We start from the raw sequence: 24204 nt of genomic DNA on the forward strand, positions 1-24204 counted from the left end.
TATATATATATACATACATACATACACATATATATATATATATATATATATATATATATATATATATATATATGTATGTATATATATGTATGTATGTATATATATATATATATATATATATATATATATATATATATATATATATATATATATATAAGCTGTATAATACCAGTAAGCCAGCTCTAGTAGTAATTTGGTATGGCTTCGTGGGCCAAATGTAATTAGGCTGCGGGCCAGAGTTTGACACCTATGCTCTATATGGAGCCAGAAATTTTTATTTATGTGTTTGAGTATATTGAATGGATTTACCATTTTCAAATGTGGAGTTGCATAGTAGACCAGTGTTTCCCAACTGGTGTGCCGTGGAAGATCGTCTGGTTCCACCTGATTAGTACCTGGGTCAACACACCTGAATCAAATGATTAGTCCATTAATAGGGCTCTGGAGAATTTAAAGACATGTTGAGGAGGTAATTTAGCTATTTAAATCAGCTGTGTTGGATCAATGACACATCTAAAACCTGCAGGACATCGGCCCTATGTTTTAAAAGAAAAAGTAGTCAGTCTGACCTGGGTCTTGGAGAAAATCCCAACCCGGATGAAGGCCCTAGCATGAGTAGTGGTAGAAGAAAGCAAAAAAATGTATACTGGGGACTAGGGCTGTTTGATACAATGATATATATCGGATGACGATATAAAAACTTCTATCGTTTCATTTTACGCTATCGTTTGTTTCGTGGTGTCGCAAAATGAACTGTTTACGGCAATATTTTTTTCATCGTTTTGATGGTCACTGTAGTGGCTATATTAATTTATTAAAGTTCTATCTTTCTCATATATTTAATATAACCATACTATGGATGGACAAGCGCCTGTTTTTATGCCTTGTCGTTAGCAACAACGACGGTAAAACCATTGCGTCTGCTGGTTTAGTTCCACATAAACCTTTCACAATAAAGCTAAAGATCCATTTGAGACTTTTGAAAATAAACTGAATCACGTGAAAAGGTTTGGAGAGCATTTACGGATGAGAAGCCAAAAAGAGCAGTTCAGGTGCTAAAGAATAAACCTTAGAGTTAAACATTAGAATAGGCTTTTATCCGCAGAACGCTGTGTAATAAATACTCACAAAGAAAACAGCGGCCGTTACAACTTATGTCTAAAAATGTATAGTTTCATGCATTAGTTAAAACACTCCACTCCAGGTACACGACGCCCAGCTAGAAACACTTCACGTGAGTCGAGCTGCCCGAGATTCACAGAATTTACGGAAAATGTTAAGTTTTTGTGATTTATATAATTATCGGGACGTCTTATATTGGGATAAGAGATTTTGGTCATATCACACAGGGGACAAACACTATACCTGGCGCGTGGGGGAAAATTACCAATGTGCTTTTTGTGACACTTTTGTGTGGTACCGTGTGATTTTCTTTTTTCTAATGTGAAATATGTGCCAAGGTTGGGAAACCCTGTAGCAGATTATGTGTGGTTCAAGTTTAATGAACAAAAGATCCCTGATCACTAATAAGAATGGACACAAATCCCTTTCAGGATGCATAAGGAAGGGAATACAGTCTTTTTCTTCTTTCTTTTTTTAATCTCCCAAACTACAGTGTGGTGACCCCCTTTGTGATTAAGGGACTTAAAGCATCAGCTTCTTTTTTTTTTTTTTTTTTTTTTTTTTTAAATAGATGCACATAGAGCAGGGTGATATGGCCAAAAATTTATATCACGATATATATTTGAAAATTTGCGATAACGACATAACTGACTGTATAATTTCTGGGAGACAAAATACAACTCCACAACTTTACTAGCGCAAAAAAACCCCCATCCATTTATTTTCACTTAAACAAGCAGCTGTTTTTTTTATGTGCATTAAAGCTATATACAAATTTAACAGTGCAAATGCAAATTCCTTGCTGAAAGTTTAACCAAAAGGCATTTCCAGTAGAAATGGGCTGACATATCCTGAGCATAACCATGTATAATAACCACTGAAGTTAAAAAGAGGTGCTTTGCAACATTATACTGCAGTGTGCCAAATAAAAAAGTAAAATATGTATTTTTCAGACTATAAGGTGCACAGGATTATAAGGCACATTAAGTGAAACAAAGCAGTCAGATAAATCAAACTTTATTAAACTCATTCTTCTTGCTTCCTCCACTTCTGTACCATTGATTCATTAATGCTGTATTCTATCACAGCTACTCTATTCCCATGTTGCTGCAGTATATTAATGACTAACCTCGTATTGTGGATGGATTATCTCAGTTGTTCTCCTGACTGAAGTTTGGTCCGTTTACAGCATCCTGCCATTCGATAGCAGATGTCTCTAACCATCAGGAACCTTCACGTTAACTTTTATCGAGTGGAAAAGTGTTAGTGTTTGTCCTCCAGCTTCACTGTTTATGTTATGCTAACATAGCATAGCATACTGCCTAGCCCAACTTCAGTAACCCTACAAACGTCACTGCTGTTTAGTTTCCTGTCTTCATTTATGTTGGAAGTGATAGCAGAGCTGTACGTTTGAATTTTTTCAGAAATCTCTCAGTCAGAACATGCTATATCATGCTTAGGTAACTAGCAAAACTAGCGAGCTAACTTCCCATAACTTACTGCTAACTTCTAACGCCGTTAAATGTAATAAATTCTGTTTTCATGGATGCCTGGAAGTTAAACTTCATAATTACACCTGGTAAAGCAGCAATGCTGATCGTTTTATTAAAGTTGAAAGAATTTAGACAGTTTTTAACTCTCAGTGATGCTGGACCTGAAGTCCACGGAGTTTAGGACCCAGATTACTCCCAGATTTACGAGCACCTTAGTCTGACAAATACGGGAATAACAACGGCCCACTTGCATGTTCTACAAAAAAAAATGTTCTTTGTGTGTATCTGTCAGACAAACACCAAACCAGTTCCACATCACTGAAGCTGCACCATTTTCACAAACCAATTCTGGTTCATCCGTTTCACCCAACAATCCACTTTCCCCCTAATCATTCTCTGTTGCCGCCGTGCTTTTTTGGCCATGTCTGTATGAAAACAAAGGCACTGCGCATGCGCGTTTTACCCATATTCTATTGTGATATTTCATTTTCTTATCGTTGCCTAACATTGTACCGGTATTATCGTGAACGGTATAATATGGCCCAGCCCTAGATGCACAGTGATTATCTTTGTCAGCTGAATGTGTGCTGATAGAACATATGTAGACTCTGGAGCTGCATCTTTGTAATACCACTCATTACTTTCTGTACAGATTGGCAGCATCCTTCAGCAATGTCTCGATTTTTTGCCACTGGGTCTGACAGTGAGTCAGAGGAGTCCTCATCTGCCGATGAGATCACCCCTAAGGCACCCGGAGCCACTTTCAAGCAGTAAGTGAAACTTGGAATAAATCTCATCACAAACTCATCACACACATTGTTCTTCCTGTAAAGATCTGACTTGTGCACTTGGTTTTCACAGGTCGCTGCTTCTTAGCGACGATGAGGAGGACACAAAAAGAGTGGTGCGCAGCGCCAAAGATAAAAGGTTGGTGTGGTATTTTTAAAAGGTCACAACTTTAAAGTCTATACAAAATTTTGCCCCTTTTTTCTTTCTTTTGACTAAATTTATTCTTGAATCTTAGGTTTGAAGAGTTGACGAACCTCATAAAGACTATCCGCAACGCTATGAAGATTCGAGACATGTCCAAATGTCTGGAGGAGTTTGAGCAGCTTTGTCGAGCCTTCCTTAAAAGCAAGAATATAGTGGATAAAGAGGGTGTTCCTCCCTTCTATATCCGCCTTCTGGCTGACTTGGAGGACTACTTGAACCAGGTTAGTAGCTTGGACAAAAAATTAAACTGCAATTTAATGATTTAATTGTCATTGTGTTTGTCCTAATCAAATACTTAACATTATTTTTACAGCTTTGGGAGGATAAAGAGGGGAAGAAGAAGATGAACAAGAACAATGCAAAAGCTCTCAGCACCCTGCGTCAGAAGATCCGCAAGTACAACAGAGACTTTGAGTCAGAAATAGCAGCATACAAGGAGGTAAAGTCAAAGACTAAATCTTCATGTTTATTTTCTATGCATTGTATGAATCTCTGGGGGGGGGTGTAAACTTAGGTCTCATCAGATCTGTTCTGTGGTCAAAAGACTGTCAATGTGCTGAGCAGCTTCCTTCTGGTGTTATTTAATCTGGTGTATTAGAATTTATACGAATTTCAGCCTTAAAAAAAGCAGTTATCAGAATGTCTTGTCTCTCTCTCCCTGCTAGAATCCACAGGAGTCTGCAGATGAGGAGGAGGAGGAGAAGGAGCCAGAGGACTCTGGTGAGCTGGTTGTTTATACAGGTTATGTGTAAAGGATTCAACCCGGAAAGCATAGGATTCAATAGGGGCATAGACACATGTGTCTATGTGTAGTGCACGTGTCAAGTCTCATCATGAGTGATCAATCATTCTTGTACATCAACCTGTAGGCTGCCAGTGAAAATGGGCTTATTAAAAAGGACTGTTGAAGGTCCAGCTCCATGATATATTATACATTATACATATATTATACAGAATCTGAAGTTTAACTGCAAAAACTAAGCTGATTTTAAAAGTTTGTTCGGTTGAAACTTTTGACTGTTTTTAATCTACTCAGAAGAAACTCCAGCAGCAGATTAATCAGTTATAACTAATGAAGTTTAGAATGTTTTACGTAAATTATGAAGTTTACTTTGTACATTATTACTTAAAAACTCAGTTTAAGAGTTTTTTGCCCCCTTTCATTACTTCATTCTGTGCTTCAGTCAGTCACATTTTCACGTGCTGTACAAAGATTAGCTGCAAATGATGAGATGATCAATGTGTGTTGGTGCTGAGGGGAAAGGAGCCAGCATCGTCTGATTTGTCTCTTTGGTCCACAAGGCTCGTCCTCTGACAGTGAAGGAGAGGTGTCATCAAAGTCCTTCTTGAAGAAAAAGCCTGAGGCGCCTTCAGAAGCCACCAAGTTTCTAAAGTCTGCCAAGGGATCTGGGGTAAGAGGTCATTTAACTAAACTACAGCAAGAAAAGCGTAAGATCTGGTGGGAAAGACACAATACTTGTACAGTTACTTGAGCTAAGATTTAGAGTTTTTCCCTCTAAGGATGAGTCTTCTTCCTCTGATGAAGATGATGACGATGATGATGATGATGAAGACTGGGGCTCAGACCAGTCAGGCAGCAGCGGTGAAACCTCTGATAAGGAAGAAGGAAAGACCTCATCCATGTCTATGCTCTTCCTCAAGAAGTGAGTTTTTCTCTATTTTGTGTTGCACAAAAAAATGTATGCAAGTTCTAAATACTTCAGAAAACTTTTGAAACACTTTTTAGATTTTAAGTCAAATTTTACCGCAGAGAGAGTCATGTAGAGTGAATGTGTTGTTACCAAACACTGTGTCTGTCCTCAGAGCCCAGGACACTGAAAAGCCTGGAGTCAGGAAGGAGGAGAGGAAGAAGAAGCTCAAACAGAAAGAACGAATTGAGGAGGAGGCTGAGGAGGAAGGAGGCGAGGAGGCCGGGGGAGGCTGGGAGAAGGTTAAGGGAGGAGTACCTCTGGTTAAGGTAAAGAACAGATGGTAATATAAAACTGTTTGGACTTGATGCCGGCCGGACAAGAATAGATGCACCGGTGCTGCTTCTTATTTTAGTTTAGCTTGTTTGTGTTTCAGTGCCGACGTGTTCATTTATAGTAATGACAGTGATAAAATCAACATGCAATTGTCTGGCTAATTTAACAAAATCAATGACTGTAAAAAGAAAAACTTGCCTCTAAGAGTTTATTCAACACGTTGTTTGTATTTTTAATTTTAAGTTTGTTTGTTTTTTCCCCCATTGCGACCATTCAGGAGAAACCCAAAATGTTTGCTAAAGGCACCGAGATCAACACAGCGGTGGTGGTGAAGAAGCTGAATGAGATCCTGCAAGCAAGAGGCAAAAAGGGAACAGACAGGTAGACCAGGGCGATATGGCCAAAAATATTTATCACGATATATATTTGAAAATTTGCGATAACGATATAACCGACGATATAATTGATGCGAGACAAAATACAACTCCACAACATTACTAGCGCAAAAAGACAACCTTCCATTTATTTTCACTTAAATAAGAAGCTGGTTTTTATGTACATTAAAGCTTTATAAAAATGTAACAGTGCAAATGCAAATTCCTTGCTGAAAGTTTAACCAAAAGGCATTTCCAGTAGAAATGGGCTGACATATCCTGAGCATAACCATATATAATATCCACTGAAGTTAAAAAGAGGTGCAGTACGTATTTTTCGGACCATAAGGTGCACGGGATTATAAGGCACATTAAGCGAAACAAAGCAGTCAGATAAATCAAACTTTATTAAACTCATTCTTCTTGCTTCCTCCACTTCTGTACCATTGATTCATTAATGTTGAATTCTCTGGCAGCTGCTCTATTCCCATGTTGTTGCAGTATATTAATAATAATAATAATAATGGATTAGATTTATATAGCGCTTTTCAAGGCACCCAAAGCGCTTTACAATACCACTATTCATTCACTCTCACATTCATACACATTAATGACTAACCTCGTATTGTGGATGGATTATCTCAGTTGTTCTCCTGACTGAAGTTTGGTCCGTTTACAGCACCCTGCCATGCGATTGCATTTGTCTCTAACTATCAGGAACTTTAACGTTAACTTTTATAGGTGGAAAAGTGTTAGTGTTCCTCCTCCAGCTTCACTGTTTATGTTATGCTAACATAGCTGTGTCGCTAGCGATTACGTAGCACATCATTATATACCAGCTAGCCCAACTTCAGTAACCCTACAAACGTCACTGCTGTTTAGTTTCCTGTCTTCATTTATGTTGGAAGTGATAGCAGAGCTGTACGTTTGAATTTTTTCAGAAATCTCTCAGTCAGAACATGCTATATCATGCTTAGGTAACTAGCGAAACTAGCGAGCTAACTTCCGCTAGCTTCCTGCTAACTTCTAACTCTGTTAAATGTAATACATTTTGTTTTCATGGATGCCTGGAAGTTAAACTTCATAGTTACACCTGGTAAAGCAGCAATGCTGATCGTTTTATTAAAGATGAAAGAATTTAGACAGTTTTTAACGCTCAGTGATGCTGCAGTGTTCGTTTGAACTGAAGTCCACGGAGTTTAGGACCCAGATTACTCCCAGATTTAAGAGCATCTTAGTCCGACAAATCCGACAAATACGACAATGACGACGGCCGCTTGCATGTTCTGCAAAAAAATGTGCTTTGTCGTGTATCTGACGGACAAACACCAAACCAGTTCCACATCACGGAAGTTGCACCATTTTTACAAACCAATTCTGGTTCATCTGTTTCACTCAACAATCGGCCATGTGCGTATGAAAACAAAGGCACTGCGCATGCGCGTTTTACTCATATTCTATCGCGATATTTCATTTTCCTATCATTGCCTAACATTATACTGGTATTACCGTGAACGGTATAATATGGCCCAGCCCTACAGACAGGTACGACTGCATTTATCACTAAGACTACGTTCACACTGCAGGTCTTAATGCTCAGTTCCGATTTTTTGATCAAATCCAATTTTTTTGTCTGCTCGTTCACACTACAAATAAAATGCGACAGCAAACGCACTCTAGTGTGAACGCTCAAAGCGGCCCGCATGCGCAAAAGAAGACGTCACACACAACGCGCTCTGTTTAGACCCAGAGCAAACAGTATTGTTTGACTGATGGCCTTAATATAAAGACTTCGGACTTCATGTTAACCAATTTTTGCTTTAAGTTATTTTGTTATTTACATAATAATGTAGATAACGTAATAGTTATCCTTATTGCTGTTTTAGAGGAGCGGTGCTTCAAAGGATAGTTACAGATTTCTGTCAGAATCTGCAGGTTATACAGTACAAATAAAATGTTAACGTTTCTCCAACGTTGTCTTCCCAGCAGTTTCACCCGATGGCCAGGAAGCGTTCACGATGTCTTCTCCGGTGCTGATAATTGGCGTCTGTCTTGTGTCAGTGACGTAAAAGACGGATTTAATGCGACTTGACCGTTCACACAGCAGTCGCTTTCTGAAACATCGGATATGTATCGGATTCAGTACCACATACGAAAGTGACCCAGATCGGATTTGAAAATATCGGATTTGTGCCGTTCACACTGTCATACCATGATCGGATATGGGTCGCATAGGGTCAAAAAAATCGGATTTGATGCGCTTTCGCCTGCAGTGTGAACGTAGCCTAAAGCTTAAAAATATATATTTAAAAAAAGTTACGTATTCACACGACTGTTGATATCCAGTCAATGTAAAACCAGGCGTGTCATGTGGAAGTATGTCCAGTATATGAATTTCAGAGAAATTCTTCTCCTGAACAAATCCTGACTCCTTTTTTTCTTTTTTCTCCTCCCTCACTGACAGGGCGGCTCAAATTGAGCTATTTCATGCTCTGGCAGCCATCGCTGCAGAGAATAACTTGGGCCAAGGTATCCTGGTCAAGATCAAGTTCAACATTATTGCCTCCTTGTACGACTACAACCCCAACCTGGCAGCCTTCATGAAAGTGAGTGACACTGCTTTTAATTCTTACAGTATCAACAAAACCAAAAGGGTTCCTGTGATTTACTGTAGTGTTTCATGTTACATGAAATATCTTAAAATTGCAAGTCATCACAAAAATTATTTGTGCTGTTTAACATTTTGGATTGAAAAGAATGAGTTCCTGAGTTATGGTTCTTCTGGCTTGTCTCCTTTTTTAGCCTGACATGTGGAAAAAGTGTCTGGATTGTATAGATGAGCTGCTGGACATTCTCTTTGAGCACAACAACATCTTCATTGGAGAGAACATCGCAGAGGACAGCGAGAATCTGGCCGTCTCCGATCAGGTGATCCCACTCATCCACCCCAAGCAATCTGTGGACTTAAAGAAAGAAAGCAGTTTAGACTAATAAAACACTCACATAGCTGTTGAACTGTCTGCATTTGTATCAACTGTCTTGTGAACTATGGGCTGGTATTCATTTCTTTGTGTGTATTTGTTAGCCTTTCAGGGTGCGCGGATGCATCTTAACCCTGGTAGAAAGGATGGATGAAGAATTTACAAAGATCATGCAGAACACTGATCCCCACTCTCAGGGTGAGTGGTGCCAAAACCTGAATGACGATTATTAACTGCTGTGAGGGTGAATGTGTTAGGACTGTAAATGTGGATTAACGGGTTGCAATCTAAAATGTGGGATTTACATCACCCTTGAAATTTGTATTGCTGTATTTGCTGCTCACATGGATGTATTTTGCTTATTCTTTCCTCTCTTTTTTTTTAAATCTTCCTTCAGAATACGTTGACAATCTCAAAGATGAGGGCAGGGTTTGTGGCATCGTTGACCGGCTGCTCACCTACATGGAGAACAAAGGCTCCACAGAAGAAATTTGCCGTGTCTACCTGCGCAGAATCATGCACACCTACTACAAGTTTGACTACAAAGCTCACAGACGCAGCCTGGGCCTGCAGGGAGAGACCAAGGTGAGAGACGGCACTGTGCAGAATCAGAACTTTCTTTTCTTGACAAACATCTGCATCATGATGCTATTTTTATGATGTTTAATGAAATGTTATGCATAAGGTGTAAAATGGTGTGCTGAAGTGATTTTCTGTTGTGTAGTCCGAGCAGGACCAGGAGGAGAGCGAGGGAGAGGACAGCGCTGTGATCATGGACCGCCTCTGCAAGTTCATCTACGCCAAGGATCGCACCGACCGTATCCGTACCTGTGCTATCCTCTGCCACATATATCACCATGCTCTGCACTCACGCTGGTACCAGGCACGTGACCTGATGCTGATGAGTCACCTGCAGGACAACATCCAACACGCTGACCCACCTGTACAGGTAGGCACTCGTAATCATTATTTCTTCATATGAACGTGTTCTGACTCTAACTATTAGTTGTATATACAGATCGCCTGTTTTAACCATTTTCCCCTCCTCCTACCAGATCCTGTACAACAGAACAATGGTCCAACTTGGCATTTGTGCATTTAGGCAGGGCATGATTAAAGATGCCCACAATGCACTGCTGGACATTCAGTCCTCTGGCCGTGCCAAGGAGCTGCTGGGTCAAGGTCTGCTCATGAGGAACATGCAGGAGAGGAATGCAGAGCAGGAGAAGATTGAAAAGCGAAGACAAGTAAGTGAAATGGTAAATGGTAAATGGCCTGTATTTATATAGCGCTTTTCTAGTCCCTAAGGACCCCAAAGCGCTTTACATATCCAGTCATCCACCCATTCACGCACACATTCACACACTCACACACTGGTGATGGTAAGCTACATTGTAGCCACAGCCACCCTGGGGCGCACTGACAGAGGCGAGGCTGCCGGACACTGGCGCCACCAGGCCCTCTGACCACCACCAGTAGGCAACAGGTGAAGTGTCTTGCCCAAGGACACAACGACCGAGACTGTCCAAGCTGGGGCTCGAACCGGCAACCTTCCGATTACGAGGCGAACTCCCAACTCTTGAGCCACGATCGCCCAAGTGCTGTCTGACCAGAGCAGTTAACTCTAACTAACATGTTGGTTTCTCTGTCAGTGTTGACCTGCTTGTAACCTGGATTTACTCTGTGAGTGAGTGAATTTTTGGGCCCCTCTCTCACAGCTGCAGGACAGATTTCCAGAAGATTTCATACAATTGTTCATGTGCACTTGGTGACTAGTTACTTTTTTGTTTTTTCCCTAAATGGGCCTTGACCTCACATTAATGTGCCAACTATTCCATGGTGTCTCCAGCTGCCTGTGTCCACAATAGTGTGAAATCAAGGCTGTAATGAAACGACAAATGTTTGGGTCTTTATTTTTAAAACACTGATGTGTCAGACATCCATTAGATGATACACACATGCATCGTGACGTTTATCCTCCCTAATAGGTGCCGTTCCACATGCACATCAACCTGGAGCTGCTGGAGTGTGTGTACCTGGTGTCAGCCATGCTGCTGGAAATACCCTACATGGCCGCCCATGAGTTTGATGCCCGCCGCCGGATGATCAGCAAGCAGTTCCACCACCAGCTCAGGGTCGGGGAGAGACAGCCCCTGCTAGGTACGAAACGCATCACGAGAGCTCGTTGTAGCAGGAAGTTTCATCCACAGAGGATAACCACAGCTTTATTTGTCCTCCAGGACCCCCAGAGAGCATGAGGGAGCACGTGGTGGCAGCCAGCAAAGCCATGAAGATGGGAGACTGGCGTACCTGCCACTCTTTCATCATCAATGAGAAGATGAACAGTAAGGTTTGGGACCTGTTCCCCGAGGCACAGAGAGTACGCGAGATGCTCGTCAGGTTAGCATACACTGCCCCTGTTCATCACTTGGTTCATTCACCAGTGTGATAATCCCACTTAGACGTCCTTATGTTTTGTTTTTTGTTTTTTTAATAGAGATTGACAGACCACGTGACTTTCGCGCATTGCATGCCGGTAACTCGTGGCAAAACAATCCAAGTACCTGCATCAAATGCAAGCATTTGCAGCACCGCAAAACGTTCATTCTTCGGTTCCAATAAATTCTTGCTTTTTCTTTGCCCCACAAAAAGGTATGTACAAAACGAAGGAGAACAATGCCGGTCCGTACAAAGACAGACTTAATGAAAAGTCAAAGAAAAGATACGAGGAAAAAAATCAAACCAGTGAAAGTGTTAGATCCTTACGAGCACACAGAGGGACAAAATACGTTAGCGTGCTGCCCAACTTCACCACGCTCATATTTATAATTATACGGTTCTTTGAGTGAGTGCATACACTCGTGAAGTTTAGTAACTTCAGGTCACTGCAACAAGCCCAGGTACAGTTTACCGACGGATGGGTACAGGACCTTGAAATGCACCGTGTAGAAAGTAAAGACCATCGTACATATAAGTTTACCAGTCTCACAAATCGTCCTCATAGATACACATTCGTTAACCGTTTATTAATAGGACCTTTGAGCTCAATGGTAATTAATTAGTAGTAGAAATAATTTCTGGTACGCATCACAGAAATGTAGCAGTGACAATAATACTGTATGCTGTAATCGTACTGGGCAATTAGTGATACAAAACAACTGTTTTATCCTGTGAATAAAAGTATATGTTTTTGTCAATGTACCATAATAACAGAAGCGAAACGCAATATTGTGTCAGGACAATTCACTATTTATGCACAATAAACAAAGGAGCATAGCGCGACAATTTCTGTTCAGCACCAGACCTTCTTGTAACCTATATCACCAATTATGTTAAGAAAAATGACGCATTAACTACAACAGCAGACTGACCTTTGTGGAAATGCTTGGAGCAGACTAACCTGTGAGCTGGAGTGTTCTGGGACGTTATATTTTGTCTTTGAATGGCTGCAATCCAGGCCACCCGTTGCCTCTTTGTTACTTCGGAAACAGGACTCGAACAATTTCTCTTCAACGACATAATCCGATAACAACCGATCTCTTTACCCGTCGGCTTCCCGTGGCTGTCATGCGACCGGCTATTGCAGTTAATAATACAACAGCTTCTTGACATTTTTTGTGTTTCTTTTTATCGCTGTGTAACTGATTTCAATTGAAAGCCTGCGTGCGCTAGTACCTCTTGCCACGAGTTCCCAGAATTCTTTGCGGTTTTACCCCTGAGTGACATCACATTTTCAATCTCTATAGGAAAATCCAAGAAGAGTCACTGAGGACCTATCTGTTCACCTACAGCAGTGTATACGACTCCATCAGGTGAGCACAGATGTACAGTGGGGCAAAAAAGTATTTAGTCAGCCACCGATTGTGCAAGTTCCCCCACTTAAAATGATGACAGAGGTCAGTAATTTGCACCAGAGGTACACTTCAACTGTGAGAGACAGAATGTGAAAAAAAAATCCATGAATCCACATGGTAGGATTTGTAAAGAATTTATTCGTAAATCAGGGTGGAAAATAAGTATTTGGTCAATAACAAAAATACAACTCAATACTTTGTAACATAACCTTTGTTGGCAATAACAGAGGTCAAACGTTTACTATAGGTCTTTACCAGGTTTGCACACACAGTAGCTGGTATTTTGGCCCATTCCTCCATGCAGATCTTCTCGAGAGCAGTGATGTTTTGGGGCTGTCGCCGAGCAACACGGACTTTCAACTCCCGCCACAGATTTTCTATGGGGTTGAGGTCTGGAGACTGGCTAGGCCACTCCAGGACTTTCAAATGCTTCTTACGGAGCCACTCCTTTGTTGCCCGGGCGGTGTGTTTTGGATCATTGTCATGTTGGAAGACCCAGCCTCGTTTCATCTTCAAAGTTCTCACTGATGGAAGGAGGTTTTGGCTCAAAATCTCACGATACATGGCCCCATTCATTCTGTCCTTAACACGGATCAGTCGTCCTGTCCCCTTGGCAGAAAAACAGCCCCATAGCATGATGTTTCCACCCCCATGCTTCACAGTAGGTATGGTGTTCTTGGGATGCAACTAGAGCTGGGCGATAGAACGATAACGATATGTATCGCGATATAACTTTTACTCGATAGAGAAATTAAGCTATCGCGATAGACCTCGCCGCTCTTGTCCTCAAAAAAAAAAAAAGGTCAGCCAATCCAAATTAAGTAGCGCAGAGCCGAACCAATCACAGCCGCAACGTCACGTCGGGTGACTTGTTACGTACAGCACAAGTGCCAAGCCGCACGTGTGTTTGTTTGGGAAGCAGCCAGCGGGTAATGGAGCCAGCGCATAATGGAGGAAATGAGTGTGCCGACTAGAAAAATCAACCGAGCGTGACCGAAGAGAAAACAGATGATGGTTCCAATGCCGGAGAGATTGTCAAACGGAAGAGCCATAGAAGTTCCGTAGTGTGAAGGTATTTCGGCTATTTCAAGTCTGACAAAAAACAGAGTAGCGTGCACTTTAAATTGTGCCGAAAGCAAGTCTGGAAATACAATAAACTGGTGCATGCGTCACACTGTGCGCCACGTTATTGTTTCGGTGAAATGAATTTCTACAATACTGTTACTGTTAATTCTACTCTCTGCAGTGTTTAAATGCTTACATATACACACAGTTACTGTCCCTCCACACATACGACTCGGTTCTGCTTCTATGCCCCAGCTTTGTTTACTTTTTCCCACCGAGGCTTCTAGACTTCTGATTGGCCAACATTTCGGCACGGTTAGGAATCTAGCGCCACCTGCTGCTTTGGCATGTTCATAGCAGCGTTTTCCTTCATTTCTGCCTTTATTTGTGGACGGGATTATTTTTTAAAACGAAAACGGAAAATCTCCGTTTTCAAAAATACCCGTGTACGTGTGGACGTAGCCTCAGTCTCTGACTGGAAGCGCTAATTCGTCATTCGGCTTTTGTCAGACTAAAGTAACTGTTAAAACTGTTTGAAAAGCTCAGCTATACAACAAGGAGAGATTGAGAATTTCCTTTTAGTTCTCAGTTTATTTGATATTGACAAAAGTTTTGTCTGTTCTTCTGTAAAACAAACTAAGATTTATTTTTAGAATTAATATTTTGTTTCTACCGGTAAGTGGAATTGACAATTTAGTCTGTTTTGTTTGATCTATTTTGAAACTTAAACGCTTTAGCGGCTGCCTTTTGTGTAGTTTGCAATATTTGCCTTTATTTATCTGAAAAAGTCTCATGTTCCTTAAGTACATCTACCCTGTTGAACTTATTATGGGAAATAAATATTTAAATAAAAACAAGCTGCTGATTATTTCACATTTTACATGTGAGCAACGGCACATTTAAATCTTACAAATATAGTTATTTGGCTTATATCGTGATAGATATCGTTATCGCCTGAAATGAAAAAAACATATCGTGATATGAAAAAATCTCATATCGCCCAGCTCTAGATGCAACTCAGTATTCTTCTTCCTCCAAACACGACGAGTTGAGTTTATACCAAAAAGATATACTTTGGTTTCATCTGACCACATGACATTCTCCCAATCCTCTGCTGTATCATCCATGTGCTCTCTGGCAAACTTCAGACGGGCCTGGACATGCACTGGCTTCAGCAGCGGAACACGTCTGGCACTGCGGGATTTGATTCCCTGCCGTTGTAGTGTGTTACTGATGGTGACCTTTGTGACTTTGGTCCCAGCTCTCTGCAGGTCATTCACCAGGTCCCCCCGTGTGGTTCTGGGATCTTTGCTCACCGTTCTCATGATCATTTTGAGCCCACGGGATGAGATCTTGCGTGGAGCCCCAGATCGAGGGAGATTATCAGTGGTCTTGTATGTCTTCCATTTTCTGATGATTGCTCCCACAGTTGGTTTTTCACACCAAGCTGCTTGCCTATTGTAGATTCACTCTTCCCAGTCTGGTGCAGGTCTACAATACTTTTCCTGGTGTCCTTCGAAAGCTCTTTGGTCTTGGCCATGGCGGAGTTTGGAGTCTGACTGTTTGAGGCTGTGGACAGGTGTCTTTTATACAGATGATGAGTTCAAACAGGTGCCATTCATACAGGTAACGAGTGGGGGACAGAAAAGCTTCTTACAGAAGACGTTACAGGTCTGTGAGAGCCAGAGATTTTCCTTGTTTGAGGTGACCAAATACTTATTTTCCACCCTGATTTACGAATAAATTCTTTACAAATCCTACCATGTGAATTCATGGATTTTTTTTTCACATTCTGTCTCTCACAGTTGAAGTGTACCTCTGGTGCAAATTACTGACCTCTGTCATCATTTTAGGTGGGGGAACTTGCACAATCGGTGGCTGACTAAATACTTTTTTGCCCCACTGTATTAGTTTCATCAGTCTTTACTAAACCACAGATTTCTGTAGACCACTGCAGCTTCCCCACAGACCAAAGATGATCGGTCACTGTTCTGCCAAACCTTAATTTTACTACACTTGTCTGTCCTTCAGCATGGCTACGCTGTCTGAGATGTTTGAATTGGAGATGCCCACAGTCCACAGCATAATCAGCAAGATGATCATCAACGAGGAGCTGATGGTAGGACTCGACGTTTCTGTTCTGTGGACTGAAAATATAGACACAGCAGTCTCATGGGGGCTTTTATATTTGAGTGTTTATATTTGTGATTACTTTTTATCTGCCCTTAATGTGGGTCCCCCTCTTTTCTCTTCAAAATAGGCGTCACTCGACCAGCCCACACAGACGGTAGTGATGCACCGCACTGAGCCAACGTCTCTGCAGAACATGGCTCTGCAGTTGGCAGAGAAACTGGGCAACTTGGTGGAGAACAACGAGCGCGTCTTTGACCTCAAACAGGGCGTCTATGGAGGTTACTTCAACAGGGGTAAGTTCATCTTGTTCTCACAGTACTTTGGGAACTTATTTCTAACCTTTCTGAACCATTTCTTTGTCTACTTTTGTTATCATAGGCTAATCTTGCTATTAGATGATAATGACCTTTTATTTGTATTACAGATCAGAAAGGTGGCTACCAACAGAAGCAATCCTACCAGAGAGGTATGTTAAATTTCACTGAGGTTGTTTCCTGTTTCATATGTTAATGAGGTTGGGTTATGTTTTCAGCAATAGATGCTATTTTAAATTCGTCCAATTGCAATTGCTAGAAAACATGCAAAGTCCTTCAGTGTAACACCTTTGTGTTTTGATTTGTTTTGAGGTTTGTTTGTTTTTTTCTTCTTTTGTTGTGATTTAATGAATTTGTGTGAACACTAATGAGATGATTGTTGTCTTTGTACAACCGCAGATCAGAAATCTTACCAGCAGAAGCAGTCGGGTTACCAGAGAGGCGGTTACAGGAATCAAAATCAAGGAAATTATTGAGCTTGAAGTTTGTGGATTTCAGTTTTTCCAGTAGAGCTGGTCTTCATTTCAAAACAAGATCAACACCCCATGTTTGTGTGCTTGGCTCTTGGCCGTGCTCCCTCAATAAAACTGTTTTGCTGCTACTCCAATGTCTGCTAGTGCTGCTTTGTCTCAGCAACTGCAGAATGTAATATTCCACTTCCAATAAATATGAAGTTTTATTATTTCTAACAGAAATTACTGACGTTACAGTGTGGCAGTACAGTTAAGGGATAAAAATGTGTTATTGACTAATATTTATCAAATAAATAATAAAGTGTGTTTTGGTGCTTGGTTTTTTGTTTTTTAATTCAGCACAAAGACACTAAAGCGTGGAACAAAATTTTTAAAAAATGTGTGGAAAACTGAGTCCTCCCCACACATTCAAAATCATTAACGTCTATGTTTATCAGGGTCGAGGGTTAATTACAAAGTGTTACATCTTTTGTGGCATACATACAAGCCTTAGTGCTTCGGTAATTTTGGGTAAATACAAACCATGGGACAGTCACTGTGTCACTACCACTGACATTTATTACTGATTAGTCGATGCTTCACAGCAACTTGAATCACATTCTGGCGAAGCAGTGGAAAGTTGTTTATTAAATTCCCCAATAATCTTGCAACAGCAGCTTACTCTGTAGAGAAGTTTGAATCCGTTTCTTCGGTCTAGTTTTATAAATCCTCATTTCTGAGCATCATGTTCTTTTGTTTAATTACATTTCATAAGCATTTCATACATTAAAGTACACAAAAGCAATCTTTTGATACCCTGTCCATCAAATACAGTGTTCTCTCATGATCCGATCTTTATTCAGTTCGCCCACACACATTAACATGATAGAATAGCCTTTATTGTCATTGTACAGAGTACAACGAAATTGGAGTGCCACTCCCTTAATCATCATTGTTAATTAAATGTTTTATGCTTAATTCAGTTTACCTTCTGTTGCTAAATAACAGGCCCAGTAGTAGTTTTCAGGAGCTTTCTGGATATTACACCTTCAAGAGATATGAAAGTGTATTAAACAACACTAAGATCTTTTCCACACCACCTCCTGGTTGCAAACGTTAATATGAAACTGCAGAGTTCAGTGTTGGTTGATTGTTAGCTGCCTCCCCTTAAACTCAGCCGGAGTCTCCGATTGAGCTCTTTCCTCAGTAGGTCTCTTTCTTTCCGGATTCCCTGCAACACCGTGCGGTTCTCCTGAGCTCTGCGCACCAGGTAGGGCAGCGTTTCATCCACTGAGCCATAGGGCACTGACTTGTACACTGAGTAACCCTCCTTAGCTGGAAGGGAGAGGAGAGATGGGATGGTGTGATTGTCAGACAAGTCAAAACCATAGCTTCCTTTCTCAACCCACTCAGGCAGTGATTGTGCATAGGTTTATCAGTTTTGGTGATGAAAGCGTGGACAGTCATTTAATAGTTATGTTAAGTGCATCAGTCAAGCTGTGATGTGACGAAAATCAGCTCACCCAGTGTAAGGGAGACGTGGTCACACATGCCCAGCAGCTGACCGAAACACACTGAGCCTCCATCTCTGTCTATCCCCAACTCCTCCATTCTGATGAGCATGTGCACAACATTTATATATATTAAATGGCAGTGATTCCCAACCTTTAGGGGTCATAAATACATTTGAGGGTTGTACCTTTCTCACCAATAAACATCTATAAACCTCTATCACATAAGACCAAAGGAACACCCCTAAGCTTCATTTTATCCTTATTGTATTTGCTCTGCAAGACAGTTGAAAGTATCATAAATTCTGCAAAAAAAGTAATTGTTTGTGATTATTTCTTGGATGTAACAATGCTACTTGGAAAAACAATCTTATTGTTGGAAAGCATTTGGTGGTTGAGCAGCAGAGTTTAGTATCTGAGTTAAGCCCGTGAAAAACTTGCCAGATATTGCCTGTCAAAGCTAAACAACAATCCAGTAACATTAACAGTTTGTTGTATTTTTATATTTAAAGTAGTTATGAAAACATTTGCTGATTTGTCAACTTTATCATTCTAGTATGGATTTTACATTGGCTCACCTATAACTGCACTTCCATTATGCATATGTTACACACATACCACCTCGATTACGTTGTTGTGGATTCTCACCGTTTCACGGCTCGTCTCACTGACTCCTCGTTGTGAGTGGCCACTATGATCCTGTACCGCTCAGGTTCCTGGGATATGACGTCCAGCATCAAATCAAGGCATCCGTTATAACTGTTCAAGAAGACGTGAAATGTATCAAGAGTCGAATCAAGATAAACAAAAATGATAGTTGACTGTTGCACTCAGGACATTTTCCTTCTGTCTAACCAACCTGTCATTGGTGTCCTCCCAGCTCTGATGGATGGGGTCCTGGTGACCCTCTTTCATCGCTAGTTTTCTCTCTTTGTCCATGTAGGCTCCTCTCACCAGCTTGACACCCAAACAGAAACCCTCATTCTTGGATAGAGACAGCGCATCTAAGAGGAGAGACCTGGAGTCCTGATAACCACAGAATTTAACCACAGACACAAAGAATTATAATTAAAACCATTAACTGTCTCAGTGCAAGTGACATAAAGTGTCTGATATTTGATGATAATATGAGAAGAGAAATAAAGATAAAGATAGTTGCCTTCAGGTAACATTGATATGTGTTCCAGATCCAGGTACCATCTTTGTTAAATTTCTTCATCATTGCCATGGCGACAAGAGAGAGGGCGGGGTTCATGTAGGTGTACTCAGCATCAACCAGGACTCTGACTTTGTTCACACTTGCCTAAAAAAAGTTTTATTCATTTCATTCAAAATTTGCATCTACACTTATTAAATTTGCTTCATGTGTCAAAGTGGGCGTATTGTGCTTCTCTCTGTTTTCTTTAATAAATATTCAATTACAGTCGTGCATGATTTTAAAATAATATAATCCCCAACTATTTTTTGTATACTTGTGCCGAACTGACATCACTTTGAAATGGTCTCCCATTTATAATCACTTCAGGCACAGTCAGAGCTACAGTTTTGGCCCTGACTGAGGAGGTGGAGTTTACAACCAGCAAGTTCTGGTTAAGTCAGGAGAGGGGCAGCCAATCGGAACAAAGTGGGCTTCTAGGCAGAGGGCATTACAGAGACAAGCATTAATAGACCGTCTAAATGCCAATATTTGCATGAATTACATATTTAAAATTGTTTTTATTTGTTAAAACTGTGAATACTCTTGGTAAATCTCAGAATAAAAGTGTGTGAGCATAACAGGTCCCATCTATGGGAGCATTTGTTAAGTGTTCGATTGTCTCTCCCCTACCTCGGCTATCTTGTTGAGTCTCAGTAGGCCAGATCGTAAGTGGGCAGCTTCCTTTTCATCTAAACCGGGGAAGCTGATTGGCTGAAAGAGACGATTTTAGGCAAAACTTCTTTATATGGGAACTGAAAGGTGACACCTAAGAAACTGGATCACTTGTTGAATTGTGGACTCACCTCACCATCCATTGATCTGATGAGGAGATTCAGATCGTATGGCTGTTGCCTGATGATGTTTGTGAGTTTTACCTTTAATACAACACGTACATTTTCAGGAAATAAACAGTGTCAAAACTGAATAAAAACAGGTAAGGCAGATAGGTAGGGGGAGCTGGGTTTGCACATTCAAGAACAACCTGGAACAGCTGTGGATACACCAAACTCTGAAATGTGTGTCCTTATCTTTTTTCCCACACATTTGAAGCCTCTGATGTTAACACCCCAGTTCCCATACATCCAGAATACTCAGAAATGCCTCCACCTACCCACCCACTCAAAAAAAAAAAGTTTAAAGTCTCCTCGAGCATCTGTTCTAAAAAATAATAATATTAAGGACTGGGGACTCTGATTTGGAAGCCTTACACACAGCTCTGGGCTGAGCAGCGCTGTGATCTTCAGCTGCATCATCGGGTCTTTGCTCCAAGCGTTGCTGTGGGACATTCGCACACACTCCAGCATGGTGTCCATGTTGTCGTCGTATCTTTTCTCACTGCAGGCGATAAACCATAAACCGTAACATGAGAACCGCGAAGAGTGGACTTCACACTCAGGTGTAACAGCTGTGCACAGTTGTGTGTGTCGTGGGTTGGCGCTGAGTGTGAGGTCCTTTAACTTTTGTCCTCATACGCTTGAGATGCAGAGGCAGGAGGTGGGCTGGGACCTATACTGCAGACTTCAGACAGTCTACAAGCCACAATTCATAGAAACATACATAAACAAAAAAACGTATGAAATGTCTGAAATTATGTACAAATTAATGCAAACCTGTTGAGAAGAGATTTTAAGAAATTTCAAGATTTCAAGATAAAAATCCATCAATCTACGAGCAGTCTCAGCTTCCACAGAGGAAACACAGCTTCTATCAGACTCTCAGTGTGTATTGGATTCCTGTTGACCAAATTCAGAACATATATGAATATTTGACACTCTTTTCTTTGCCTAATTTTTTATCAAAATAAATAAATACCACAAACATTTTATTTTATTTCATGTCTTTAATATTTGATAGGTGCAAGACAAATATTAAAGACATTGTTTGTAGCTGCACAAGTGAGCTATTGAGTTTGTAAGGCTGGCTTTGAGGGGAGCAATCTCTCCCACTCAACTGCTCTTTAAGCAAAAAACATCTGCATCAGATTTTTCTCACATTTGTGATTTGTGATGTGTTTCTTTCATGGTTGTGTGCAGTTAAATGAGTGTTTCTGTCTCTAGCAAAATTAGAAATGTATTTATTTGTTCTTGTATTTCAAAATCACATCATTGTTCAATTAAGTTAAGTTAATAAGTGTCCCAAAAACCTAAACGTCCACATGCATTGATCTAAAGTGTAGTGAAGGCTAAAATCTGCCCAGCAGCTGCGAAACTTCCAAGTACTAGGAACATTGAGTGAAAATTAAAAAGTGTCTTTTGAAGCAGCCTTTCAGCGACTTCTTAGACTCAGTCATACCCGGTGCTTTCTCCGAGGTCCTCCTCGATCGGCACGGCCAGCATGGGTCTCATTCCCTGCAGGCTCATCTTCTGCATGGACTGTGAGATTTCAGCCTCATTTTCTCCAGCCACAAACTGGGCATACACAGTGGGCCTCAGCAGCAAGGAAAACCCCCTTTTCCCCAGGAGCGTGCGTGCCACCGACATCAACTGAAATTAGCAGAAGAGGAAAGTAGTGAATGGATTGAATGCCAGATGTCAATTTGTATATTTTGAAGCTTTTCTGACAAACCGCAGTCTCACCTTTCCACAGTTATTAACCAGCGCTGGGAAGGAGCAGAGGCGGAAAACGCCCAGAGCACGAAGCAGCTCACCCAGACTCTTCACCTTGAAGGCACGGGGGTCCTCAAAGGCCAGAGTGTCTGAGAGCAGTTCATGCTGTTTCACCGCTGCCACCCTGGAGGCCGCAGAACTCAGGAGCCTCAGCGGCAAAATGTGAGGGAGAGAGGGACGTAAATAGGAGCACAGCATGGTCCCGGGAGAAGTGTGCAGTGCGTGACTGATGCAGCTTGTAGATAAAGCTTTTTCTTTTCTTTGTTTCCTCTCAAATGCAGCAGTGTGTTAAATAAAATACAGACTCTCAGTGATCGTCTCAGGAAGAGTTATTCCCTGTTGAAAGAAGAAAGTGTCTGTACAGTTAGTCGACCTTACTCCAAGAACGGTCAGTCACAATCATGATGAATCAGAAGCAGCGTCTGTTACTATCCATTGCAGTAATAAAACTGTATAAACAAACACCTTACCGTCCATCCTAACAGTGGCACTCGGAAGAGCTAAACAATGAAAAGCCAAAGCTTTGACAGTCCAAGTGTGAGCCGGTAGAATTTATCATATTTGGTTAACTCGCTGGTTAATAAATGACAACTTGGAAATTTGAGTAAACATCAGGTTGACCCTTAGAATGAAATCAAACGAATGGACAAGAAAAGCTCACCTGTGTATAGATATCATGTATAAGATATATAATCATGTTGAATCTAGTCTTTTTGTATTGTAGACTTTTTTGTTTCCTAGAAGTTTTAAAATAGATTTGTCTGAAGAGTCCCATTAATGTGGATCAAATTCAGTCAAATAGTTGATCAAATGAGCTGTGTAGTTTGTGGCCCATGTGATGTTACAGTAATGAACAGGAGAGAAAATTGTACACTTAACAAATGCTGAAAGCTCCATTATATCTAGAGAAGGGTTGAGCTCAAACATCTGTTTCCCCAAAAGCCACGAAAAGCAGCCGAGAGAGGAAATGATTAACTGCTGCCTGCTGACGTCCTCGTCAAGTACCTTTGACTTGTTAGTCTAAAAATCCTGTTAATCCCCCACAATCTCTGCTCTCCCAGCCATAAATGTACTCATAGCTGTCCACAAAATGACTGATGCTGTCTTTGTCTGCACTGTGGCAGAGATCAGTGACAGAGCTTTAACTGCTTCTAATCTTCTAGATCAGGGGTGTCAAACTCATCATCAAAGCTAAAACTTTTGCATAACAAATTATAAGATAGAGTCATTTTCTGAGTAAAACTCAATGGAAAGAAGTAAAATTAAATTCTAAAAGCTTTAAAATATAAACCATCTATTTACAAAATAGTATTTCACATTTGATTGAATGAATGGGGTGGAGCTTATTAGACATTCAATCCTGACCCATGTCTGAATATGGAAAATCAGATGTTTCCTGTTTAGTCTTCCTTGTAATTTGCGTAACAGCAATTAGGAGGTACACTTATGTGAGAAAAATAAAGCTTTCAGTGCAGTTCTGAAGCTGGTTATCGGCAAGTGTGAGCAACTCTGTAAACGCAGAAGGTCTGATAGTTTAGTTCTGGGATATTCAAGTGTGTGTTAACACAATACAATGATACGATTGTTAGTGCCCATCAGTCTGGAAAGTTCATGACAGTACACTCAGCAAAAGACTGAAAAAGTATGGCTTGTTTGGACGGGTTTCCAGGTTCTCTAAAATGAACATGGCTTAGGTTTGCAAAGTTGCATCTGAACAAACGACAAGACTTCTTGTGGATAAGACCAAAGTGGAGATATCTGGCAATGTTTAGAGAAATCCAAGCGCAGGCATATCAGCACAAACACCTCCTACCAACTGTCAAACACAGTGGTGGAGGGGTGATGATTTGGGCTTGTTTTGCAACTACCGTATTTTCACGACCATAAGGCGCACTGTGCTAAAAGGCGCAGTCTCAGTTATGTGTGCCCTTACTGTATTTAACACACACATAAGGCGCACTGGACCATAGGGCGCATACAAGTACCGTATGCGTATTTAAAAATAAAGCGGGAGCAAACCTGAATTCGGTACCTTACTCACATTTCTATTGCCGGTAATCGTCATCATCAACAACACACAAGCATACAAGTGTGCATATTTAAAAATAAAGCAGGAGCAAAAC

General features: G+C 40.9%; 2 protein-coding genes across 3 annotated transcripts in view; one reads left to right on the top strand and one right to left on the bottom strand.

Annotated features, from left to right (window-relative positions):
- Positions 1-17093, top strand: part of LOC146703061 (eukaryotic translation initiation factor 3 subunit C-like) — an 18397-nt gene extending 1304 nt beyond the window's left edge. The window contains exons 2-23 of one of the 2 annotated variants that reach the window (XM_085466168.1): positions 3268-3385; positions 3477-3542; positions 3640-3829; positions 3922-4047; positions 4274-4328; positions 4911-5020; positions 5130-5272; positions 5433-5586; positions 5871-5974; positions 8432-8573; positions 8770-8895; positions 9053-9146; positions 9346-9533; positions 9673-9897; positions 10004-10195; positions 10937-11108; positions 11189-11348; positions 12695-12760; positions 15899-15986; positions 16128-16293; positions 16425-16466; positions 16714-17093. In XM_085466168.1, the coding sequence (XP_085322294.1) occupies positions 3288-3385; positions 3477-3542; positions 3640-3829; positions 3922-4047; positions 4274-4328; positions 4911-5020; positions 5130-5272; positions 5433-5586; positions 5871-5974; positions 8432-8573; positions 8770-8895; positions 9053-9146; positions 9346-9533; positions 9673-9897; positions 10004-10195; positions 10937-11108; positions 11189-11348; positions 12695-12760; positions 15899-15986; positions 16128-16293; positions 16425-16466; positions 16714-16790 (2784 nt within the window). In that variant the 5' untranslated portion in view covers positions 3268-3287 and the 3' untranslated portion in view covers positions 16791-17093. The other variant, XM_085466169.1, reaches the window with a different exon arrangement.
- Positions 17094-17327: 234 nt separating this feature from the next.
- On the bottom strand, positions 17328-22635 carry prodh2 (proline dehydrogenase 2). The gene is made up of 11 exons (XM_085466170.1): positions 22552-22635; positions 22052-22417; positions 21768-21958; positions 20684-20810; positions 20279-20350; positions 20106-20186; positions 19437-19580; positions 19137-19303; positions 18926-19036; positions 18290-18378; positions 17328-18101 (listed from the first exon to the last, which is right to left on the bottom strand). Exons 2-11 carry the CDS (start codon positions 22277-22279, stop codon positions 17920-17922), a joined length of 1392 nt encoding a protein of 463 aa, XP_085322296.1. The 5' UTR covers positions 22280-22417; positions 22552-22635; the 3' UTR covers positions 17328-17919.
- Positions 22636-24204: the final 1569 nt, after the last annotated feature.

Source organism: Copadichromis virginalis, linkage group LG8 (assembly GCF_057382275.1).
Source record: "Copadichromis virginalis isolate Kocher_CV1m ecotype Utaka linkage group LG8, C_Virginalis_male_GT1.1, whole genome shotgun sequence".
Classification (NCBI taxonomy): domain Eukaryota; kingdom Metazoa; phylum Chordata; class Actinopteri; order Cichliformes; family Cichlidae; genus Copadichromis; species Copadichromis virginalis.

Bases quoted from the DNA above. Each gene is read 5' to 3' on its own strand.
- prodh2 (XM_085466170.1), bottom strand. From the start codon at position 22,279: ATGCTGTGCTCCTATTTACGTCCCTCTCTCCCTCACATTTTGCCGCTG. The intron at 21,959-22,051 runs GTGAGACTGCGG...TGCTAATTTCAG, and splicing joins TGGTTAATAACTGTGGAAAG to TTGATGTCGGTGGCACGCAC. The intron at 20,811-21,767 runs GTATGACTGAGT...TATCGCCTGCAG, and splicing joins GACCTCGGAGAAAGCACCGG to TGAGAAAAGATACGACGACA.